A 25,811-nucleotide genomic window follows, 5' to 3' on the forward strand; every position below is an offset into this window, starting at 1 on the left:
GTCAAATTGGGCATACATATAATTCTCACTTTGACTGATGACTGAGGGTGTCATACTTTCCTTCTTCTGAACTGTTTTTAAAATGAACATTTACAAGGGGAAAAAAGGGAAAGGCCCACTTCCAAGGATTCAGAAGCCAACCAGACTTTCTGGGGGCCAATAAAGAAAACCAGGTCATTGCAATAAAAATAAAGGTATCAGTTTCTTTTTTGACTTAAAAATTGCAAAAGGACAAAAAAATTAAAACAGCCATTGTTACAGAAATCAGTTTAGCTAATATACCTGCTTTCTTCCCTGTACCCTCTTTAGAGAGCAATACCCAAGAAAAAAAAATTCCATCTCCTAGGCAAAATTGATTTATAGTTTTCTTTAATGTCCTCTGAGACCAAACGTTTAGTGATTGAGCAGGCATGGAACTAAAACAAAACTACCATCTTTATTTTTTTTCAGCAAAGAGGAAAATTCATTAGTAAATGAGATATCACATGGGGGTTTCTTTACAGTGCTAATGGAGAATTACGAAAGCAACACAAAGTCCAAGGAGTAAACGTGCTTTACCAGAACGAATCCCTCCTGTCACTCTTCAGATTTCCAGAACCACTAATGTGGTTCTAGTGTGGGATGTGTTCCTGATTGCTCTGTAGCTACATGGTGTCATATTTCTATGGAACAACGGAAAGCTTAATTTCTAAAGATCACATGGCCTCATATACTATCTACGGTAAAAGACAGGGGTGTTACGAAGACCAGAGATGACATAAATGTCACTTGGTCGGGCCAGACCATGCCTCACCAGCCTAGATCAAGAGTGGGGGGGTGGGCTGCCTTGGCTGGCTCACGGGCCGGAGAATAGCTCTCAAGGGGCCGAATCTGGGCCCCAGCCCTTACGTTTGACACCCTTGGAATAACAATTGCAAATAGAATTGATATGTATCCTTTAAAAAGAATCCACAAATCTATAACTACTAGGGTTGCCAACTGGCCTGGAGAAAAATGCCCAGTTACTTTACTAGAGGTTTAATATGTGAAAATGGGCGTTTTTCATGCTATGGAGGTAAATAGAGCCTCTATTAAAGATGCAGGATATAATCAGCTCCCTGAAAGAAAAATATTGTATTTATTGTTAATGCCTTTTCAACAAAATATAACAGGAGGACAACATTCCTGTGTAATATGCAAACGAGATTTTTTAAAAGCTCTTCAGAATTAATGCCATGTGTGTAACATACAGTGCAAATAGTATGTAATATTCAATTAGTAATCATTGTATTTGAGCTACATTTTCTTCTAAATTTGTTGTGATCACAGAAGAAGCACCCATTTTTCTAAAACGTTGCTTTTGAGTGAGAAGTTGCCTGTTTTCAGATAAGAAGAAGCAGGAAGGTTAGGTTTGTGGGAGGAAGAGATGGACTTGTCTCTTTAGTCACTTTTTTCTATGAGGACAGCGAGCTTTACTGAAGCAGTCCACCCATCACCATAAAGGCTAATCCCCAAATTTTGCCCTGAAAAGAGAAATGTCCACGTTCTTCCAGTGCTTCTTGTCTATAAAATTATTACTTCAGTTATAAGCTTGGAGCCACTGGAGCATTTCATCAGCTTGCTGTTTTTATCTGAGAGTGCTCTATCTGTTTTGTGAAACCTGGAATATGATTATCTCTTTGTTATGGGATTTTGTCTATAGGTTCCAACAGGGACCTAATTATTATCGCAAATGGAGATATGTTTTCGGTAGATGTCATACATCTTTCAAAGAGATTTATAAAGTCAAAAACATAAAGTCTAGTCTCAAATTCCCATTTTGAAAGATCTAGACCAGATGGGAATATACAGAATACTAGTGTATGGCACTTGTTCTAATATTTCTTGATAGCCCACAAGAGGATGATTATATAAATTTAAAAGTACTTTCTCAGTGGGTATTTTGACTTTTTTAAAGCACTGAAAATATGAATGAAGCAATATTTATTAACAATTTGCAAAGCATTTTTATAGTGGAGAAAAGAATTGAATTGAAATGCTAATATGTACCTACATTCTTATTATAATATGAGGCCAGATTGGATAGTCATAGAATTATGGAATTAGAAGAAGTCTTATATGCCATCTGCTCCAACCTCCTTCTCAATGCAGGAAGTCCAAAGCTTAGAGTATCCCTAACAGATGGCTGTCCAGACTCTCTTTGAAAACCTCCAGGGAGGGAGAGTCTACCACCAACCATAGGTAACTTGTTCCATTGTTAAATAACTCTCATTGTTTGAAAGTATCTCCTGATATTCAGCTGAAATATCCCCTCCTGTAATATGTAGTCTTGCTCTCTGGAGCAGCAGAAAACAATTATTTTCCCTCTTTAGGTATTTGAAGGATGCCCCCCTTCAGGTTTTTCCTTGTCCAAGCTGAACATTAACAGTCCCTTCGGCTTTTTATCACAAACTGTTATTTTTTTCCTCCTCTGAAGATGTTCCAATTGTCTAGATTTTCCTTAAAGTGTTATACCATAACTGATGCCAGAGTATTCCAGAGGAGGTCTGACTCGAGCAGAATAGAGTAGAAATATTATTTCTCATGACTTGGACTATATTTCTATTAATGTTGCATAAAATAAGTTAAGCCTCTCTTGTTCTGTATCACACTGTTGCCTCAGATCAGGGATACAGTGCCTAATCTCTCCTCTACTAATGGTAAGATGCAAGGCGGTGTCTACCATGTTAGATAAAGAAAAGACAATTAACGATAGTGCCTTTTAGGAAAACTGTGTGCGGAACTTTTTTCATGTAGAGCCTTTCATAATGATGAAATTATCAGTGAACCTTCAGAATCGGAGCTGTTGGTGTAATTGTGCAAGCCACTGTCCAGCACTAGCTGGGGTATATCTTGTCCCATGTAATGGATAGTAGCAGAAGAGGACAAACATTCATTGTTTTTTTTTCAGAAAACAAACATCCAATACATACTCATTTGTTTGTTTTTAAAGTATACAGAAAGTTCACACTAAAGAGTTGTAGGTAAGGGTAGCCTTGAAGTAGGTGAGGGTAGCCTTGAAAAGATTTGTGTGTGTGTGTGTGTGTGTGTGTGTGTGTGTGTGTGTGTCCCCTCAAATGGCTTCCCTGTACGAAGGAATTCCCCAGAACCATAGAACTTCCTCCTGCACAAAAAACATCTGGCTGCATCATTACAGGCTTTCAAGAAAAATCATGTGATCATTACATCTGAGGATTTATAGATTTTAAATATTGCCTTTTATTGACATTTTTGTTATTAACTCCATTTGTGTTTTTCTTATGAGCCAGTTTGGGCTTTCATAGAACAGAAAACCAGCATACATTCAATCCCTGCTGTTTTCCCTGCTGAAACAATTACTCCAAAAGACTTTTACCGTTGCTGGGGGGGAAGTATGGGTATCCAAATATTTTCCCCAACATAGGTAAAAACAGTTTGGATAACATTTTTCAGTGAGCAAACTAGTAGGAAGGAAAGGCTTAAAGAGTTCCTTTCCGCCCACACTGTTCTGCCACTCAAAAAAAAGTGACTGTATATTTGGAAAAGAAAAAAGAATTCTCTTTTTAAATTATCCTGGAACTAACCTTCATATGTTATGCTGACCTGGGTTATAGAAAGCACAGCTCTTTCAGCTACCGCCAAGCCCTGGGAATTACAGCCAGAGTTAAAAGCAAGGTTTCTAGATTGAGGTATAGGCATGTCTTTTGGTACATAAAAACATTCTTAAATTACCATTAACACTATAGACAACATTGGTCTATAACCAGTGGTGTATTAAAGTATGAAAGATGTGGATGTATTTAGAATCCCATAGAAAAACTAAAATTAAATGTATATATTTTAATTAGAAATAAATGCACAGAATGAAAACACTTGGAAAATACAGAAATGTATGTTTCCATACAGTTCCAAGCACAGCTTAGACACTGACTGACAGTCCTTTTTCCGATAGGATACTAAGATGAAAATACAAAGTACGCTTTCACACATCCTGAATAATGCACTTTCAATCCACTTTCAATGCACTTTAATGATTGTTTGCAAGTGGATTTTGCTGTTTCACACAGTAACATCCAGATGCAAAGTGCATTGAAAGTGGATTGATGTGTGAAAGCACCCAAAATCCCATCAGAATGGGATTCTAAATTTATCCCAGTTTATAATCCAGATCTGTATGAAGTAAACATACAATGCAAGGTGCCTGCGTTTAGACATCTCAGTGGGTTGGAGCTTGAGGAGAAGAACGGTAGAAGGTTCAAGGGGCATTTGGCGAGCAAATCAACCTATCGAGTTTGTGCCTGGTCAGAGTTCCATTGAAGTTCTTGTGACACCTAAATGCAGCCATACCTTTGCCATTTTTGCATTTATTTATATATGGTTGTACCTCCTTAGTGGCTGGCTTACTGGGCAGAAATTCAACAAGTACAGATGGCTTGACATGATGTTACTTGTCTTTGGGGCAGCTCTTTAAAGCACAAGAGTTGTGCCAGTGGAAAAGATGGTAACTCTAGGATGTTAACCTCTTCCCTTAAATTAATTCGAACTAACTAGTAACTATGCATGAGCTTTCTTTTCTTAACAAATGATGCCACCAAGTGGCAATTTTTATGTATACACAAAAGGGCATTTTAGGTATGTCAATGGTTTTTCTTCAGTGTAGTTAAATCAACTGTGTTGTTTGTAATCAGTTACCCATGCAAAATAAATAGTATTTTAGTTTGATGCACATGTTATTGTAAGGATGTTAGATTAAGGAACCTCTTAACAAAGAATAGTATTTTTTTTTTAAGCAGGGAAAATCATCTGAAATGCTTGTTTGAATCAAAGAGACTGATATGGTTTGTTAACAACAGTACAGTACTGAAATCCTTTCATGGGAAGAAATTAAAATTAAAATCCATTGAAAAGCCACACAAATTAATGTTCTTTAATTTTTGTAATACTTGCTAACTTGTAGCATTTTAGTTACACATTTGTCTTTGAAAACAGAAAACAGAACCTTTATTGGCATTAACAGTAACAAAACAAACATGTAAAGCAGCTAGATATGGATCTTAAAAAGAATAAATACACAGTTCATCGGTAAATATTATAATAAACAATTAAATGAGGGTTCCCCTCCTTCTTTCTCCCTCCTTTAGGACCTTGGCCAGGAACTCGGCTACTTGAGTGGTAACTTCAAAGCTTTTGTCATCCAATAAATGGGCTATGTTTCCAGTAGTCATTGCAATAGTAAATTGAGGAAGGGAGCTAATTAAGCTGCATCGAAGCTGTGTGAAAAGTGGACAGTACAAGAGAATATGTTGTATTGTGTCAGGTTCTTTGCATTGACACCTACAATATCTTGCTTCGCGTGGTATTCCCTTGTATCTACCACTAACAACAGCTGAAGGGAATATATTAAATCTGGCCATCAAAAATGCTCTACAGTGAGAGGGTATAGTTAAGTTAAAAAAATACTGGGCCATAGAGTTTGTAAGAAAGGCCTAAAAAACGAGGGGAGCAGATACCTTCAGCACCGGCTTTTATTATTTGGGAATCACTGTCCCATATCCTTTTTTGGATTGACCTAAAAATATATAATTCACTGGAATTGGACAAGGAATCAAGATCAATCCCGAGTGATCTGATCCTATTTAAGATAAGCCGAGACCATCTTGAAACAGTTGAGTCAGTATGTAAAGCTGCCAATAAACTACTTGGGGGGGATCGAAAATGAGAGCGTAACCAGTATTTGATAGTAGTGATCCAAGCACCAGATTCTATCGTGTGCAGTCCCAGCTCAGCGCACAGAGAGAAATAACAAACAGAGTTTGTGACGCCAAGGATGCGTCTCAAAAAAACTGCCCTGAGACGCTCCACTTCTTTATTAAAACCCTGGATCCAAACTGGGATTCCATACAAAAGTTGCGGAATCACAGTGGCTTGGAAAATCTGTAAGGCGGCCGGAACAAAATGGTTACCCTTCTTATAGTAAAAACGAGTTATTGCAGCCATCTTATTTTTGGCCAAGGTTAGGGACTGATTACGGTGTGCAATCCATTTTAAATTATAATGAAAAGAGACCCCCAAATATTTGAACGTTTTCACTTGTTCGATTTCTCTTCCCTCAATTTTCCAAACTGATTGCTTCCAAGTCTTAGAAAAGATCAGGATCTTGGTCTTATCAAAATTAATAGATAGAGAATTCCGTTTACAGAATAGGATAAAAGAAGCTAATAAACGTTTAAGACCCATCTTTGAAAGGGATAGGACTGCTGCGTCATCCGCATATAACAGAATAGGGACTTTCTCAGAGCTTAGCTTAGGTGCATGACCATCAGTATTAGCTAAAAAAGCAGGGAGATCTGAAATAAATAAATTAAATAAGGATGGTGCCAGTACACAGCCTTGCTTTACGCCCTTTGTCACCGGGATTTTTTGGGTTAAAAGGCTCCCCTCATCGAATCTAACTTGACAGGTATTGGATGTATGGAGGTTACGTAATAAAAACAAAAGGCGTTGGTCAAGGCCCATATGGCATAGTTTCTCCCATAAAATCTGTCTATCGACTTTGTCAAACGCTCTTTGAAGGTCGATAAAAGCAACATATAACTTTCCTCTAGGGAAGATATTTTTCTGCCAAAAATGCAAGAACTGTGCAATGATCTGTTGTAGAATGGTTAGGTAAAAATCCAATTTGCTCTTTCCCTGGGAGTTTATGAAGGGCCATCCATTCAGATAATTTCTTGAGGAGATGCTTGGCATAGAGCTTTCCTATAATAGACAAAAGACTAATTGGTCTGTAATTTTCTGGTTTACTGGGATCACCTTTCTTAAACAATGGTATTATGATAGAATTCAGCCACGAATCTGGGAGGATACCAAATTTGTCTATAAGTGTGAAGAGGTGTGCGAGTGGCGGGGCCCACCAATCGGAATTACTCCTTAGGAGCTCTGCAAGAATACCATCGGGTCCCGGGGCTTTGCCCAATTTTAAGCTAATAATATGTTCTCTCATCTCGTCACAGGTGACAGGAGGCCATTCTGGTACATCAGGGGCTATAAAAGATTCTCTGATAGAAACCCCTGGGGACTTCACATTAAAAACATTTGTCTTTGTTTATTCATTCTACTTCACCAGAAGACGTTGAAATATGAAGATTTCTGAATTATCTAGTTGCTGTTTGAGAGTTGAGAAACAAAGGAAAATTTAAGGCAAAATTATCTCACGTTATAATATTTTTAAAAATGCCTTCAGTTGCCGCCATTTCCTTTGACAGATATTTTGGTGACTTATCATTGCATAAATGACAAAGTTCAGCTGATTAAAAGGAAGGGGCATCCTTTAACGTGCAATTAAAGTTTTTAGTTATTAATTTCTTACAACTAATGGACCTTTGTAGTTACAAACACATTTGCCTTGTTTGTATTTATGCCACACATCTTACATCCCAGCTAGTAACCATCAGCATTTACCTTGCTTGTCTTTGTGCCACACATCTGAATTGTAACATTCAGTTGATTTACCAAAATTATTAGCATTTGTTTTTCTGAGTGGATTCAGACAATCAGGAGTTTTTCTTATTCCAGCAAGTAAGAATGTTTAGTGGAAAGGCAAGCTGCTTATCTATCATTGATGATCTATCATTACTATGTACAGTTCTGGTCACATCATCTACTGAAGTACTTCATTTTGTCTGACTTGAATCTACTGGCCATCAGCTGTGAGTCAGTCACCCTGGATCCCTGCATTATGATAGAAGGAGGAAGATGTCTCTATCTGCTTTCTCCCAGATTTAGGGCAGATCTTCCCACATTCTTCACACATTGTACAATTAATTAATTAAACTGCCGACAGGACAGAGGGATGGTAGCGTAGTAGCCACAGTCCTGTTTGAGAGATCTTAACACCTTCTGGAATAGGTTGCACAGTAAGAAGTGATGTGGGTTTTCTGGAAAACATTAAATCAAAATGTTTTCCTGGGGGAAATTTCCAATAGAGTGTGATCATATGTGGTATGTTTATTTTGATTTGCATACGTAAACTAAGGAAGCTAAGCAGAGTTATGTCCTTCTAAGTACATTTACAGTGGGCTTTGAAGGGGGTAACAGTTGAGGATTGCACTGAAAATGCTTAAATACATCAAGTTAATTTTATGTCCCGATAGCAACAAGTACTTGAACTGAAATATTTGGTTAGGAATCAAAATTAAGTATGGTTTGAATGTTACTGTGGCCAGCAAGTCAGTGGAAGTGGCACAACACCACTATGGAGAGAATGAGGTTCAGACATCCGACTGCAGGATTAAAAGTCTGGCAGTTGGGAAACGAAGAGGGGAGGAGCAGCAGCCAGAGGAGAAGCCAAGGTGGCTGTCAGCCGCTGCGGAGACAGGGAGGCTCTGGAAGCTGTGAAAGAGGCTGAGACGAGGAATTGCCTCAGAGGCCAGCCAAGGATGGGGGCAGGAGGCTGTAAGAAACCTGAGAGGCCAACACAGCCAATTCCAGGCTGGGAAAAAGTCACCAAAAGAGCAGAGACTGAGCCAGAGGAGGGGCCACTGGGAAGCAATCAAACTCCTTCCCCAAAGACCCCAGGAAGGGACTAGCTAAAGGAACTTAGAACCATCTTCAAGTACTTGAAGGGCTGTCATATAGAGGAGGGTGCCGAGTTGTTTTCTGTTGCCCCAGAAGGTCGTACCAGAACCAGCGGGTTGAAATTAAATCAGAAGAGTTTCTGTCTAGACATTAGGAAGAATTTTCTAACAGTACCTCAGTGGAACAGGCTTCCTTGGGAGGAGGTAAGCTCTCCTTCCCTGGAGGTTTCTAAGAAGAGGTTAGATGGCCATCTATCAGCCATGCTGATTCTATGACCTTAAGCAGATAATGAGAGGGAGGGCATCTTGGATATCTTCTGTGCATGGAGTAAGGGTCACGGGGGTGTGGGGGGGGGAGGTGGTTGTGAACTTCCTGCATTGTGCAGGGGGTTGGACTAGATAACCCTGGTGGTGCCTTCCAACTCTATGATTCTGTGATTCTATGACAACAAGGAGAAGGGAGGTAGAACAGGGGAAGCAACTCCTTACTTTGGGAAGGCACAGAAGTGTGGATGGAGGCACAGGCTAAACATCGTATGAACTATTTAGGTGCAAATATGTAATGCCGGTGGCCAGACAGGATCCTTGGAGGGGCTGCCCTTACACACAAGGATCCTTGGTCTGAGGCCACAGCAAAGAGTGGCAATTACATTCAACATTCCCAAAGATTGATGTGCATTTTTACTAGAATAAAATTGTAAAAAATTTAAGATGCTTTAGTATGTACCTTCCTTATGTTGTTTAAACTGAAGGAAAAACCAACAGCATTGAAGATTACGGCACACCCGTAAAACTTTGGCACACCCAAAGAACTTTGCATGCAATGCGTTAGACATGGTTATCCATGTATCTGTTTCCCCTCGAGGTCACTGGAGCACTCACTTACACAGATCGATAAAAACATCCTCTCACCCGTAACGTGATAATACCATCCACTGATTTTCCTTTGATAAAGAAGAGCAATTACTTGATCCCATCAGTTATTTCTGACCAAAGGTGAGCAGGTTATAAGTGAGAGCCCCTTACAAGATGTCATAATTCTGACAGACTCCCATATTTATAGGTTTTCAAAACCATCATCCAACAATCACTAGCTGTCTCACCTGATAAGTAGGGTTGTCAACCTCCCACGATTACAATTGGCCTCCAGGTGACGAAGATAATTCCCCTTGGGAAAAAATGGCTGCTTTGGAGAGTGGACTCTAGCATTGCACCTTGCTGAGATCTCTCCCCTCCCCAAACCCCCACCCTCCCTAGGCTCCAGCCTGAAAATCTCCAGGTATTTCCCTACCCAGAGCTGGCAGCCCTACTGATAAGGCTTACATTGTTGCCTGATTGTCTTATAACTTCACACACCATACAGAGTTTTCTATACTTCTGTATCTTCTAAAAATATATATGTGCTGTGGTAACACATTCTTACTTTTTTTTATTACAACCAAGAATATAAAAATAGTGATTACATACATATTGGACCCAGTCAGTACATCCCATTGTTCAATGATATCTTTACTTCTTTCTGCATTTAGGTGGGCATTCTTACCATTCTCAGATGCTCCTCACACCTGGGCCCCAAACTATATTATAAGTACTGACATTAATTATAATCTCCTAGAGGCCTTATTAGTTTTTTATTCCTTTGCTCTATACCCCTTTCCAAGGTTGTTGTATTCTGGGACTCTGGACTTCCTGTTTGGCATGTTGAAATGAGAGATAAGTCAGCCCTGATTCTGGCCTGTAGATGCATCCTCCATTGTCTTTTTAGTCAAGAGTATCACCTGCCCCCCTCTATTTCTGGCTATATCTGTGACAACCTGTTCCAGTGATTCTTTACTTTCCTTAAAAGTGCAGCATAGAACTGTAATCATAAAAAAAAATGGCTTGGGTAAATCCCAAATTTAAACTAGTTAAAGGTTTGTAATCTGAGGGTAATTGATCGTAAAAACAGTTCTAAATAATATAGCTATTTTGTCCCCTCAAAATTCTTGTAAAGCTATAAGGTTCTTGGCATACTGCCGCTTTTTAACAGTAATCATATTGCTATGCTTTATGATGGGAAACCATTTGAGTATTAAAATGAGTTTCAATTGTGATGGCTAGTAAATATTGTGTATATGTCTGCATTTGTACAACTAAATATAGTTGCTGAAGATCGTCATTTATGTATAAAAGGGGAAAGCATACATCCATTTCTTACTCTGCTTTCGGATATGCTTAAAAGAAGAGAGAGGAGACCCATCTCCAGTCAGAAATTTTGAAAAAGCATGGGAGGAACTTTGGACTCTCCCTAATTTGAAAGGGGGATTGTTGAAACACCTCAAGAGGAAGAGGGGTGCCTAATAAAAGAGGCAATTTGCATCGCCGTTTATATTTTAGCAGATGCCTCCTAATATATTAAAAAGCTGAACTGTAAAATCCTTGTAATATGGTTGAGGTTTACAGCCTAAAAATTAGTCATGCAGCAACGAAACTCTAATCTGTTTTTCTGTTTTACTTTTTTCCGTTGCTTCAGGTAACATTAGTTGCAAGGGGATGACAGAGCGCATTCACAGCATCAATCTCCACAACTTCAGCAACTCTGTGCTCGAGACCCTCAACGAGCAACGCAACCGTGGCCACTTCTGTGATGTGACGGTCCGCATCCACGGGAGCATGCTGCGTGCCCACCGTTGTGTGCTGGCGGCTGGCAGCCCCTTCTTCCAGGACAAGCTGTTACTAGGCTACAGCGACATTGAAATTCCCTCGGTGGTGTCGGTCCAGTCCGTGCAAAAGCTCATTGATTTCATGTACAGCGGGGTGCTGCGAGTCTCACAGTCAGAGGCCTTGCAGATCCTAACAGCAGCCAGCATCCTGCAGATCAAAACTGTGATTGATGAGTGCACGCGGATTGTGTCACAGAACGTGGGAGACATCTATCCAGTCATCCAGGATTCTGCCCAGGAGACACCTCGAGGAACTCCTGAATCGGCCACTTCAGGGCAGAGCAGCGACACAGAGTCTGGCTACCTGCAAAGCCATTCGCAGCATAGTGTAGACAGAATCTACTCAGCTCTGTATGCCTGTTCTATGCAGAATGGCAGCGGAGAGCGTTCATTCTACAGTGGAGCAGTAGTCAGCCACCATGAAACAGCTTTGGGACTGTCCAGAGACCATCACATGGAAGACCCAAGCTGGATTACACGAATCCATGAGCGCTCACAGCAGATGGAGCGGTATCTCTCTACCACTCCTGAAACCACACACTGCCGGAAGCAACCACGACCGGTTCGGATCCAGACCCTCGTGGGTAATATTCACATCAAGCAAGAGATGGAGGATGACTATGACTACTACGGACAGCAAAGGGTACAAATACTAGAGCGCAATGAATCTGAGGAATGCACTGAGGATACTGATCAAGCAGAAGGCACTGAGAGTGAGCCCAAGGGGGAGAGCTTTGACTCTGGAGTCAGTTCCTCTATCGGCACCGAACCCGATTCTGTCGAGCAACAATTCATGGCTAGTCTAAGCCGAGAAGGTCATCAAGAGACTTCCCATACAGAAGAGAACGACACTTCTGCTGAAGGTGCTCAGCAGCACAACAGAGATGCCAACTCATCCTCACCGGACAGAGGCAACGACGTTGAAAGGGACAGCGCAGTGATCACCATTAGTAACAGCAGTGAAAAGGGGACCTTGCAACCTTCTGTCACGACAACTGTTGCCCAAACTTTGCCAAGTACCCAGCTCTACTTACGCCAGACAGAAACCCTCACCAGCAACCTGAGGATGCCGCTGACCCTGACCAGCAACACCCAAGTCATCGGCACAGCTGGTAACACCTACCTGCCTGCACTCTTTACCACGCAGTCTGCCGGCAGCGGTCCCAAGCCTTTCCTCTTCAGCCTGCCCCAGCCCTTAGGTCAACAGACACAGTTTGTGACAGTGACCCAGCCTGGCCTGTCAACTTTTACCGCCCAACTGCCAGCCCCGCAGCCCCTGGCTCCTTCTGCAGGCCACAGCACAGCAGGCGGGCAGGGTGAAAAAAAGCCTTATGAGTGTACCCTCTGCAACAAGACTTTCACCGCCAAACAAAATTATGTCAAGCACATGTTTGTACACACAGGTAAGCGTGGCGGCTCTTTGACCTGCGTGTGAGGCTAGGAGGAGAAAAGTACGTTTACGAGTATGTAGTTGATTTCAAGAGGTATTCCTCTATCAACCTAATAAGGCAACACGCTGATTTTGGTAAATGTTCGGTCTATTGATTTGTTGTTGTACGCATGGCACTGAAAGCACTCACTGCAGAATATATCATCGAGTTGTGAATCCTCTCCTATCCAAAGAGAGGATGCAATATCCTCTTGAATACCTCTAATAGTTAGAATCTGTTGTGCTTCAATGTGTGAGCATCTGGTATCCCTCTTTTCTGTGATCCTTTTATACAACTGAAAACTTTCTGCATATTTTCCTCTTCTTCTTTTTTTAGGTTGCTAAACAAACCCATTTCCTTCATTCATCCTTTAAAGGGATTGTCTTCCAAGACCATTACTGTTGTTTTTGAACTCTGGAACATAAACTACACGTTCTACTACAGCCAGCGTGGTGTAGTGGTTAGGAGCAATAGACTCTAATCTGGAGTACCGGGTTTTTTTCCCCTCCTCCACATGAGTGGCAGACTCTAATCTGGTGAACCAGGTTGGTTTCCCCACTCCTCCACATGAAGCCAGATGGGTGACCTTGGGCTAGTCACAGTTCTCTTTAGAGCTCTCTCAGCCTCCTCACCTACCTCACAAGGTGTCTGTTGGGAGAGGAAGGAAGGAAATTGTCAATCCAGTTTGATTCTCCTTAAAAGGTAGAGAAAATGGGCATATAAAAACCAACGCTTCTTCTTCTTCTGTTGTTATGGGAACTTAATATAATTGAATGGTTCTATAAAGGGTAACCATAAGTTGGTTGCAATTTGACAACACTTAATTAATGTATAGGAAATAATGCTCAGCGTAAACTCAAATGGCATTAGCAGTCCTGTACATGTCTAGTCAAATGTAAGTCCGACTGAATTCATGGGACTTACTCCCAAGAAAGTGCATCTAGGATTGCAGCCACAATGTTACCATATTGAGCCACATGCGGTTTATTGTCCACTATAATCCCAGCCTTTGTTGAGAACACTTGTAGCTAGCCAGTTTTCTCTACTTTATACATGCATTTAATTTCCTATTCCTCTTCGTAGTTCTTTATGAATGTTATTTCATTTCAAGCTGTCCAGCTCATGAATTTATTAAGGTGTTTTTGAATGTTTAGATTGATCTTGACAATTATATATGTGTAATCCTCACATATAAAGATTACTGGGCTGGATACTGGGATCTATGGGCACAAAGATCACATATATTCCCCTTCCCACCGCAGTCCTTTCCAATGCTAGGAAAGTTGATTCTTGGAATCCCAGGACCCACATGGACTAAAAGCCCTACAGGTGAAGAGGTAGGAATACTGACCCCTGGAATCAACATGAGGGTCAGAAAGAACAGCTGGGGAAAGGGGGATGGAGTGGAAATCCATCATCTCCCTCCACTTACATAATGCTAGATTCACTAGCAGCATTGACACTGCAGTCCTATCCAGAATTAATCTGTGGTTGCTGCTTTCCAGTCAAATTCAATTCAATTATTAGTCTCTTGCTTGTGGTTTTTCAGCTAATAATATAACAATTATCTTCCAGATAAGGAATAACCAGCTTCTTCAGCCTGGAGGCTGAAGTCTCCCCCAGCCCAATTGGCCCAACTCATGGAAGCCGCCCAGTTTCTGCAGCATGGCTGGTGGATGACTGGCCCTTCAGACTGAAGGACTTGTCATTCTTTGTTGCCTGATAAGAAAATATCTTCTGCATGTTTACAAATTAATTGTTGAATTATTTGTTTTAATACTTTATAGGTATGGAACCTGGTTCTTTAATTTATCTCAGTAGCCATTGATTTATCTTTTATAAAGGAATATACCGTATTTTTCGCTCCATAAGGCGCACTTTTTTCCTCCTCAAAAGTGAGGGGAAATGTCTGTGCGTCTTATGGAGTGAATGTGTGTGTTAACTGGAGCCGAATCGCTGAGAGGAAAGTTCTGGGGTTCCTGTGTCTGTCCGGTGGTCTGTCCGGCGGAGCGCTGCTTCCCCCTGCTGCAGAGAGGAAGCTGCTGGGGTTCCTGTGTCTGGTCTATCTGGCGGCGCGCTGCTTCCCCCTGCTGGTCGCCTGATCTCGCCAACAGTGATTCAGTGAACTCCATTTAATTTAATTAATTATCCAAGGTAAAATCATTTTCCTGGCACTATCAGGGCCCCCTCCCGCTCCCCTCCCGCTTAAAGCCCCTTCAGCCACTTACCTTTATCCAGCGGCGGACTCCCTTGGCGCTGGTGACCTCTCCTCCCCCGCCGACGTCAGCTCCCAGAGCGCGCATTCAAACCACCCACACGAAAGCATTACTCAATGCGATTTTCGCATTGAGCATCATGGAAGCTCCTCTAGTGGCTATCAGGGAGACAGCCACTAGAGGCTGGATTAACCCTGCAATGTAAACATAGCAGTTTCTCTGAAACTGCTATGTTTACAGCTTCAGGGTTAAAACCAGGGGGACCTGGCACCCAGACCACTTCATTGAGCTGAAGTGGTCTGGGTGTTTTCCTCCTCTAAAAACTAGGTGCGTCTTATGGTCAGGTGCGTCTTATGGAGCGAAAAATACGGTATTTGCTCTTTTGAGACCACAACAGTTTCCCATGATTTCTGTAGTTAGTGGTTCTGAAATATGGCCAGTCTGCCAACTTCTGGGTCCTTGGATTACCAAGGCACAACTAGCTGGTTTTAGTTGATTTAATTTCTCCAGGTATTCATTTACTCACTCGCTTTTTTAACCCTTACTTGGGTCAAGTTCTCTGTCCTCTTTTTATCAGTTGTGTTATTGCATCATGATAGCTGTAGTAAGTTTTAAAGTAGGCACTAACAGTGCCACGTGCAGAGTTACACTCTTCTATCCTTATTGATTTCAATGGAGAGAAGGACGTCATTCTGTTTAGGTTGACACTGTGAATCATTCAACTTTCTTGTTCTGCTCTCTCTAAAAATTTTCTCTGACTCATCCTTTCCCTCTTTATATAGCTGTAAAAATCTTTATTGTGTCTGATGTTTCTCAGAAAAGCTAAAGTCAGGAATATGTGACTTATGACTTTGTACTTGAATGTGTAGACTGTCATTTTAAAGATTTGATTGTTTAGGCTACAAAGAGAAGTGTCCCTCCTGCCTTCCAAAGCAGCTTGCTTGCAAATACACTTCAAAAATCCATTTTTAGGGACTGGGACATAATCCATTAGAATAAGATGGAGAGTCATGTGTGTGCGTAAAATGCCGTCATGTCACAGCTGACTTATGGCAACCCAGTAGGGTTTTCAAGGCAAGAGGTTTGCCATTGCCTTCCTCTGCATAGTGACCTTGGTATTCCTTGATGGACTCCCATCCAAATATTAGCCAGGACAGACCTTGCTTAGCTTCTGACGAGATCAGGCTAGCCTGGGCCATCCAGGTCAGGGCATGGAGAGTCATAGTAAAAGCAGCCTAGGAGACCATGCCTCACTTATTCATCAGGCATTACTGGTAACACCTTTGATGCTCTGTAGCTAACCTGTAGCTAACCTAAGGCATGATCTCCTAATTCAGTTTTATGTAGGCTTTGTTACCTTTTAGTAACAGTTGCCACTGTGGGTTAAATAGTATAGGTATAATTGCTAGTCAGGTGAAAGTTTCCGGATGGGTTCAAGCCCACATACCTGTCTGTGTTCTTGCATAATATGTTGCCTTATCAAACAGACTGGAATTGTTGTTCTGTTGACACTCTTCAAAATTCATTTTTTGCTGTATAAAAAGACACTACCAAACAAAACTCATCCCCTCATATCTCCTGCCTTCATCCATACTTTTTCATGGTGTCATTCTTGGCTTAGTGGGAACAATGTTAATTTTTAGTAGGCGCAGATGAAGACTTAATTGTAGATTTAAGTCCTGCCATCTATTTCCGATGATCAAAGAGCAGCACTTCTATTAGTGAAGGCGAGGTGGGGAGAGTTCCCACTGATGCACTATTTGCACACACACACCCATGTTGTTCATTTGGGTCCCTTGACCGACAAGGAAAGAATTTTGAAGGCCTGATAAGGGATGAAGGTTCTACTAAATGACCTCCACAGAGAGATCCAGGAAGCCAGAACTTGGTTCATTGCAAAGCTTTATTTACCTGGTGTTAATTCTTTTCTTCTTTTGTCTCCCTGTCTCCTCCTTCTCCCTTACGCCAATATACAGGTGAGAAACCCCACCAATGCAGCATTTGTTGGCGATCCTTCTCTTTAAAGGATTACCTTATCAAACACATGGTGACTCACACTGGTGTCAGAGCTTACCAATGCAGCATCTGTAACAAGCGTTTCACCCAGAAGAGCTCCCTAAATGTGCACATGCGGCTCCACCGTGGGGAGAAATCCTATGAATGCTACATCTGCAAGAAAAAATTCTCACACAAGACTCTGCTCGAAAGACACGTGGCTCTGCACAGTGCCACTAATGGAACACCTAGCACAACCGGCACAGGTGCGAGGGCTCTCCCTGCTGGAGTGTTGGCCTGCACAGAGGGAACCACGTACGTCTGCTCCGTCTGCCCAGCTAAGTTTGACCAAATTGAGCATTTTAATGACCACATGAGGATGCATGTTTCAGATGGATAAGTAAAGTTTATTCTCTGTTTTGAACAACATCAAAATCCAACCAGAGAAACGACAACAAAAAGCTATGGCACTAGAATTTAAGATTTTTTTTTCATTTTTACTTTTTTGTTTGTTTATTTTGTTTCATTATTTTTTTTTGTACTACATGAAGAACTGTTTTTTGCCTGCTGGTACATTACATTTCTGAAGGCTGGGTGAATAGTAATCATCCCAGCCTTCCTTTGATGGTGGCCTTAAGGCCAGGTAGTGCTTCAGGGGATCTACTGGATGGATCTCTAGCTACTGGCCTCTAAATACAACCCTTCTTTACTACAAAAAAAAACTTCTAAAAATCTTTTTTTTTTGTCACTTATGAAGAGCACTACAAAAAACCCCACAAAAGCAGAAATATATTATGAAATCTACAAGGCCTACTGTCGTAAATACACCGCTTGCAGTGTTTCAATGGACAGATGCATAATTCTGACCGCTTTGGACTTCACAGTATCCCGTTAAAACTGTGGAATAGAACCTTATGGTTGAACAACAACCACAGAAAACGAGCCCTTCTGGTTTCCACCATTAGTCTTGATACCGTAAAAGGGCTGTGGAGAAGGGCAAGGGAGTTTGGGTTGGATGGTGTGGAGTCCCTGCAGGATGGGGAAGGAGAATCATAGGTTCCTCTTGTGGATTCTGTTCCATTCCACACATTCAGATTCATGATCCCCAGCTTCTCCCCCCCCCCCACTAACACCAACACCATCTTTCATCAAAAGCTAGGAACAATGAGGTAAGAACGAGGTGAGCAAAAGAGGCTCTCCTTTTTTTTTTTTTTTTTTTGTGTAATTTATTCAGTGTCTTTGCTGAGCCTTCAGCCTCGGCACAATCAAGGGGACTTTTGCAGATATCAAAGAGAAATAGCAAAAATGAAAATATTTCAAGAGGGTTTTTTCCCCACCTAGTCTTCTAGGTACCAGAAAAGGATAAGCTCCCACAATCTTTGGGGAGTAAGAATTAAAAAAAAAGGCTGCATCAAGATTTATTCTTGTGGAGGGAAGAGAAGTAAAAGGTGGGTGGGAAGTAACTAAAAAGAATTCTCAAGATTTTTTTAATTCAAAATTTTATAGAGGGACAAAAGTGGTGTTTACCAGATAGAGTACTGATTTTTTTAAAAAATATATTTACCACAGTATTTGTGTAAAAAAAAACCAGAAAACGAAGTGTAACCTTGTTAAAGTAATATTTGTTTTTATCTTTTGTTTTGCATACACTGCCACTAATACCTGCTCAATTATGTAACTGATATTAGATATATAATATGTGTGTGTGTATATACATATGAATATTTTATATATACATGCACATATATATTTGATTTTAGATAAAGACTGTTCAGGTTAGGTATCCTACTTCCAAACAGCAAGAGGGAAAAGCGGGGGTGAGGTGATACTGACGTTTGGTTTCAAAGGAGAGAAAATATTTGTCAGCATCTTTCTGTTATTGTTTTCCTCTGTGCTTTTATTAATTTGAGAATAGCAGCCCAGAAGCAGAGTGATGTTATATGGTATTTCATCCACCATATTCTGTCTGTGTTCTTCGGTGCCATTTGAAAAGGAGTTCTGATTAGGGCATGGTGTTCTTAGTTCTTTCGTGGAATTTCATCTACGATGTTGATGAAAGGAGATTTTTGTTCAAAAGGAAGATTTTTAACACTATTTGGCCTTTGAGGTATGAATTTGATTTTGTTTATAAATTCTGAGAGTCTCTCGGGGAGGAGGATTATTTCAATTTAAATGGCCATTTGTAGAAACGTGGAGATTCATCTGTTGTATTGTTCTTATACACCTTATTATTCCATCTACAATCTTCCATAGTTGTATGAGAAATGCATGCCATTTCTCTGGTTTACATAAATGCCAAAATTATTCTCTTTCGTTACAAAGGGAACTAATCTTCCCTCTTTTTTCATCGGCAAAAATGTTAAAGCTAAGGGCCACACCTTGCATTTTCTGCTCATTCAAAGCAGAGTTAAGACATGCATAATTCACATTTAAGATTCCTTTGATTCTGTTTTGCTATTGATGTATTTCTCCCCTTTCCTTGAGTAGGTTTGAGAATTTATCACTCAAGATTGCCTCTCAGTCTTAGGGTGCCCAGTTAAATTGGATCAATTGTCTAATAGATCACAGTGGGTAGCCGTGTTAGTCGGTTTGCAGCAGTAGAAAAGAGCAAGAGTCCAGTAGCACCTTAAAGACTAACAAAATTTCTGGCAGGGTATGAGCTTTGTAAAGAAATGAGCTGTGACTCACAAAAACACATCCCTTGCCAGCAATTGTGTTAGTCTTTAATGTGCTACTGGACCCTTGCTCTTTTCTACAATTATCTAATAATATATCTAGAAAGCATTTGTCCTGTGCCTTTGTACAATAATTTCTAGTCCAGGCAGAAAAGCATCTAACAATAGCATGCATAAAGAGAAAAATGTATATTATACTCTGATTTAACCAATACTACAATCCTAAGCATGCCTGTGTGGCAGTAGTAGGTTCTATGGAAATCTGTGGAATCTACTTCATATAAAATCTTCAGGAGAAGGGTGCCAGATTTAGTAAAGTCTAAGAGTTTCATGAGACACAGCTCCATGTCAGGCATATTTATCCTTTATTCGGTACTTAAATCTTGACTATTCCCTCTCTTTCAGTGTCTGCAAGTTAGCTAAAATGAAATAAATTGTTGAGTATCAAATATACCATCAATGGCTTGGTAAGAAATATTGTCTGATTTCTAAGCAGAGGATTTGTTACAATCTGCATAGATTGTTTTCAAAATCCTAATGAAACATAAGGGGGATCACTTTTTTGATAAAGGCTGATTTTATATGGACACCAACTTTTAAACAAATTACCAGCACAAATGAATTGGCTTTACTTATCATCCAGATTATTTTAACAGTGCAGATGTTGTCTCACTCACTAGTCAAAAAGCAGAATATCCCAGTCTTAACCAAATTAAACAGCATATAGTCATAGATTCCAGCATGAGTTGCAACCACATAATTGCTTCAGACAAACAAGGGGATGTAGACATAGAACTGTCCTTTTGACTGAATGGGGAAGCCCATATTTATAGTAGCCGCATCCCTGTAGACCTCTGAATTGGGAAAAATGTGATTAGAACTGTAAAATACAAGCTGATTACTAAACCCATGGGCAAATAATAGCTGAATCAGGAGGAAGTATATGTGAAGAAGTGAGTGGGAGGAGGAACCGCACAAAATATATGACAGTGTCTTTTGAAAGGACAGCATTTTAATCGAGTACAAGAATCATGCGGAAGTGTGAATTTTTCATTCAGTTTTAAGCAACATTTCAGTTTATCTACAAACATGTGAATCTGAATTATACTAAATCAGACAATCAATCTTGTTCAGTATTGTCTACTCTGATTGGCAGCAGCTCTCCAGGGTTTGGGGCACAGGAACCTGTAGGCTGAGATTATTGGAGATGCCAGGGATTGAACTTGGGAAGTTCTGCATGAGAACTATGTGCTCTGCCCCTGAACCATAGCCGCTCCCCCAGCATTTCGATGTATTTTAGACGATCCATTTTCCACGTGAAGCCTTGAAAAAAATAGAACTCTATAAAATATCCTAGTATGAAACTTGGTCCACAAGACAAAACAGGGGCATGCAATCCTGAGGTCTGTGAGTTACTATAGCCCTTTTCAGACATTATGTTCCTGGTACTATGACCATCTGTACCAGACAAATGTACTATGCATGATCTGAAAGGGGCAATGCATGGATTTTCCATCTTGGTACCCATGTACCCAACCCTAGATTAATCTGGGGTCAGGTTCTGAATGTGGAATATTCACATGTTGACCCTTTCAGAAGAAACTGCAATGATGCATATCAGGAGTATTGCATGGAGCTTATTTGCCCATACACATGGTCAAACTTAATAACTGAACAGGGCTCAAGTAGTTAACACATAGTAACTAGAGGAAGATTTGCTATTTCAATTTCTGATTTTAACTCCCCTTCGCAAGTATTATTTCTCATACAAAAATCTGTATGATGATATGATCGATGCATACTAATGATGTGGTGTTCATTTGCAAATGAATGGTATCCATCAGGAATAAAGGGTCACACCAAGTTTTTGTTGCAGCTCAGCTTTTTAACTGCATATGTTTTTTCCTCTCCCTTACACACCATATCATTTGCTGGTTGTTGTTTTTCAGACCTGCTTTGCAGTGGACTTAAAAAGTGCAAGAATTTTAAAAAAAATGGTCCAGAAAGAGTGGCATAAGCACCCCTGTTTTCCACCATGTGTACAATGTGGGTGCTCCATGCAGAGGCTTACATTCAGAGTTCCCCTGTTAACTTGAACTACACCCCTTCTGTTTTGAAGAATTGTGGGGAATGGATGGTCATGTGTCTGTGTGGGATGTCTGCATCTTATTTTACTTGAGATGCACTGTGGAAGTTAGTGGCACTTCTGCTATTCCTTTACCACATGATGATTGCCATTACCCTAAAAACTTCTGCACCTGTGCTGAGCAAACAACCTTTGTAAGATTTGAAACAAGAGGCAAGCAGTATTTATTTATTTAAAACATTATGATCCTGCTTTGTCCACAAGCAAACTCAAGGCTATGTAGATGAAAATTTGTCTTGCTAAAGAGTAGTTTTAAGATAAATAAACATAATAGGCTTGATCCAGAGGTCATTTTCTGCCATTGTAAAGGTACACTAGCAGAAGAGGGGTGGTTTTCACTGATTCCCCACTTCGCACCTCCCAATGCTGTTTCTGAGGGTGCCCTGTCTCCCAACAGCAGCATTTGAGAGGGCTGAATAGGCTGCAGCTGAGGGGAGGGATAAGCAAAAACACCTCCCTCCTCTGCTAGCTAAAGTGCGCTACTCGGGTGGAAAACAACCTTTGGATCAAATCCTGTTATTTCACAGGTTCCATTTACGTCACTTTACCTATTCATTTCACTGCAGAGTTTTAGTTGTGTATCATCTTTTTAAAATAGCACATTTCAGTGTCTTTTTATGTCTTGATGCTGTTTCCCACTTAACTGTCTACTTCTCAGCTCTGTTCTACAGACCTTGCTCTAGATCAGGGGTGGGGAACCTTTTTTCTGCCAAGGGCCATTTGGATATTTATAACATCATACAAAATTATCAACTTAAAAATTAGCCGACCAAGCCCCAAGCAGGCAGCTGCCCCAGATGACCCCGCCCATGCAGGCAAGCAGGTAGGAATCAACAAGTGGCTCACTCACCCACCTGGTGGCACAGGATGGTCTGTTGCACCAGCTGGGCGTAGCCATCCAGCCACACGCTGGAGTTGCTCCTGCTCCGCATGGTCGCGGCCAGATTCTTCAGTTGGCTCCTGCTACCTCCACCTGCAGGGATGAAATGAGGACACACTGGCTAAGGACTCCCCCCCCCTCACACACATTCTGCCCCTGCCCCCTTTAACCCCTCCATTGTCGCCACTTCCGCCCCCAGCCCTCTTGTAGTACAGAGGGAATACATTTCTCCACAGCCCGGGTGGGAAAGGGTTAACACAGTTTCTTGGGTGGTTCTAGCAGCTCCATAGCTAACGACTCTTCTGCAAGGGGGAAAGAAGGTTCCTTTTTTCAGCAAAACAAACTCACATCCGCCTTGAATAGAGGCTATTCCTGTCCGTGGGAGGGGGTGGATCGCCAGTCTTAGATCCTTCTGAGCTAGCGATCTGCCAGGACCCATGAATGGCCAGACCAAATGATTTTGCGGGCCTTAAACTGTCCCTGGGCCTGACGTTCCCCATCCCTGCTCTAGATTCTAAACTTAATTGAGGTCTCTTTTACAAATCTAAATCAGTAGTCTTTATGTTGGTAGTCCCTGTGGGTACAAATGCAGTTTAGCGCGATCAAGAGCCCTGCAGGTCTCCTATATGGAAATAGTGTTCTACTCCTATGCACAGTACTCCGAAGTATTGAGACTATAGACAATCCCTAGTTAAGGATGCTGAAACCTACTGGTTTTGAAAGATTTATGCACACCTAACTTGGTTGGATGATAGCTCCTTAATTTTAAACTTTTATAGTTACAAATACACAGATTTTTCATGGAGTCATTTACTAGGTTTTCTGAATCCTAATAATTTGATATCTAATTGGCTGTATTGGCATTGAATATTACAGAAAAACGTGCTGTGTGTATTTTTTCCTGTTTAAAATATTTGCACTGAACTTTACCAAACTTCCGTTTCTTAATTTGTGAAGCAATGAATACCATGTACAGTAATCTTCCGTTTAATATTCTTAAAACGTTCTAGTAGAAAACTTTGTACCAGTAAAGAACAGAAAACTAAGCCAAGCTGCACTATCTGTGAGAAATGAGAAAACCCTTATTTGCATATAATGTAAGTTTTGCTGTTCTTTTCTCGTCAAAGGAGTTAATTCAAACTGTAAAGGAGACTATTACAAAGTTGTGCCCCACAGGTGCTTTATATGTTCAGTGACCTAGTACTCTTTTTTTGCATGTTACTGTATACAGAAAAGTGGATGAAGAAATGACTCACGCTTCTGCTTTTTGCCACATGTAGTTTTATCTAAATAGGAAAGCTGCGCGACTCTTTCATTAGAAGATGCTTTTTTGTCAGATGTGCAACAGCGCTTTTCAGACTAACCTGAAAATGCAGAAGTAGAAATGAGTAATGCATTTGCTTTTGACCCCACATCGTAATGTGCAGTAGAACCTTTATGTAATCCAAACCTACCAGAAGTGGTTCCAGGGGAGAAAAAGGCTCTACAATCTGACTGCCACTACTACAGTGCCACTTACTACACCACTACAGTGACCCAGAAATTACTTGGTTTACTGAGTGGACTACCAATGAAGAAAGCAAAGGTACCATTTTTTATGTGGATCACATGCACTAAATCAGTGCACAAATGCCCCTCTAATGTACCATGTCTTAAAAGTTGTCATTCAATTGAATGTATAGAAAGTAAGGACACTTTATATTCCGTAGGAGTCATGTGATTAGTTGCATTAATTTGGACTCAATTCCGATTTGGCCCAAAGTAGCTTTTGCTCCAGGTTTCATTGTACTTCCAATGAAGTTATCAGGAACATGACAAGGCCTCCCCCCCCCCCATTGCATTGCAACTTACTGGTCCCCTCCAATTATGGCAGTGAGAACAACTGCTGCTATAGGGTTGGAATCAACCATCTTTTCTGATGGTTTCCTTTCAACTAACAAAAACAGGCTGCAGTCTTGTAAGGCGGGGATTTGAATGAGACTGAATGAAAAAAGCTTGCTGGATCCAACCTTTAGTCTTAATTATGGTCCATCTACCAGGATCCTTAGGAACAACATTTTAACAGCTTCTGAGCCTTCATTGGCACAGCCGTAGCAGCTCTTCTCATTGTTTCCACCAGATGAGTTTTAGACTTAGAGGAAAGGAACTGAGAGTGGCTGTTTCTGGGGGCTTCACTTCACTAAGTACAAAATGAGATTTGGGCTTGGTTCGTAATTAGCTCAGAATTTTTTAATGGGATGTTTGTAATCCAAAATTTCTTAGTTCCAGGCAGTTCAAATGCTATTCCTTGCCTGTGGACCATCTGCACAGCAGTCCCTATTGGCAGGTGAATGCTCCTAAATGGAATTTGGCATGTATAAATCTGAAAACGAATCACTTGCTGAATGTCATTTTTATGGCTTTTTTAAAAAAAGGCACTGTCATATATCAGGTTCTTTGTTTCCCAAAAATATGTTTTGGAAAGACTGATGGAATTATTTCCCTTTAGACGTCAAAATAGTATCTTCTTGAACCTTTCTGGGAAATGCTGGTTTCCTAGGAACTGCACCTCATCTCTAATATATGAAATTTAGAAAGTGAAGTGGATTATTAGCACTTTCAGGGAGCAAGCCTAAGAAGGTCTACTCAGAAGTAAGTCCCAGTTTATTCAATGGAGTTTACTCCCAGGAAAATGTTTTTAGGATTGCAGTCTCCCTAGTTCACTAAAATCAGAGATTATAACACATTTTAAAAGCTATTGCAATTCCACATAAATCAACAACACAAAAAATGCACTGATCTTGGTAGCATCCCCTAATGTCATTTGAAAAATATCAAAAGCAAGAACAAAAGCAGAAAATGAGTGTTATTTTTGTATGTATCAAAAACATTTTTTGATAATTCAGGATTACAGACAAGGAATGACACAAACCCATCGCATTTTGAAGATAAAATGCACTCCTTTTTTGAGTGGCTGACAGCGAAGCTGTTCACTACTTCTTTTCTCTTCCATAACCAGTAGCACGAGTTTGTATTCACAGTCAAAAAGTTATCCTGAATGCTCCCAGCTTCCCACTAAGAAAAAAGCAAACTTTTAAAATTGCCTCTCTTATTTACACATCCTGTTATCTGATTGCTGCTTCTACATAAGGAAGGGGGGGAAAGATCTGATGTACAAAATTGATTTATTTATTTTTAGAATGGGAGAGGAGTTCAGT

At 40.7% G+C, this 25,811-nt stretch overlaps 1 protein-coding gene across 1 annotated transcript in view; it reads left to right on the top strand.

Annotated features, from left to right (window-relative positions):
- ZBTB20 (zinc finger and BTB domain containing 20) overlaps window positions 1-17,357 on the top strand; it is a 38,010-nt gene extending 20,653 nt beyond the window's left edge. Inside the window, exons 3-4 of the mRNA XM_056858617.1 lie at window positions 11,083-12,675; window positions 16,895-17,357. Coding sequence (XP_056714595.1) covers window positions 11,083-12,675; window positions 16,895-17,313 — 2,012 coding nt within the window. The 3' untranslated portion in view covers window positions 17,314-17,357. The remainder of the gene's footprint in view (window positions 1-11,082; window positions 12,676-16,894) is intronic.
- The last annotated feature ends 8,454 nt before the right edge of the window (window positions 17,358-25,811 follow it).

Source organism: Euleptes europaea, chromosome 12, assembly GCF_029931775.1.
Source record: "Euleptes europaea isolate rEulEur1 chromosome 12, rEulEur1.hap1, whole genome shotgun sequence".
Taxonomy (NCBI): Eukaryota; Metazoa; Chordata; class Lepidosauria; order Squamata; family Sphaerodactylidae; genus Euleptes; species Euleptes europaea.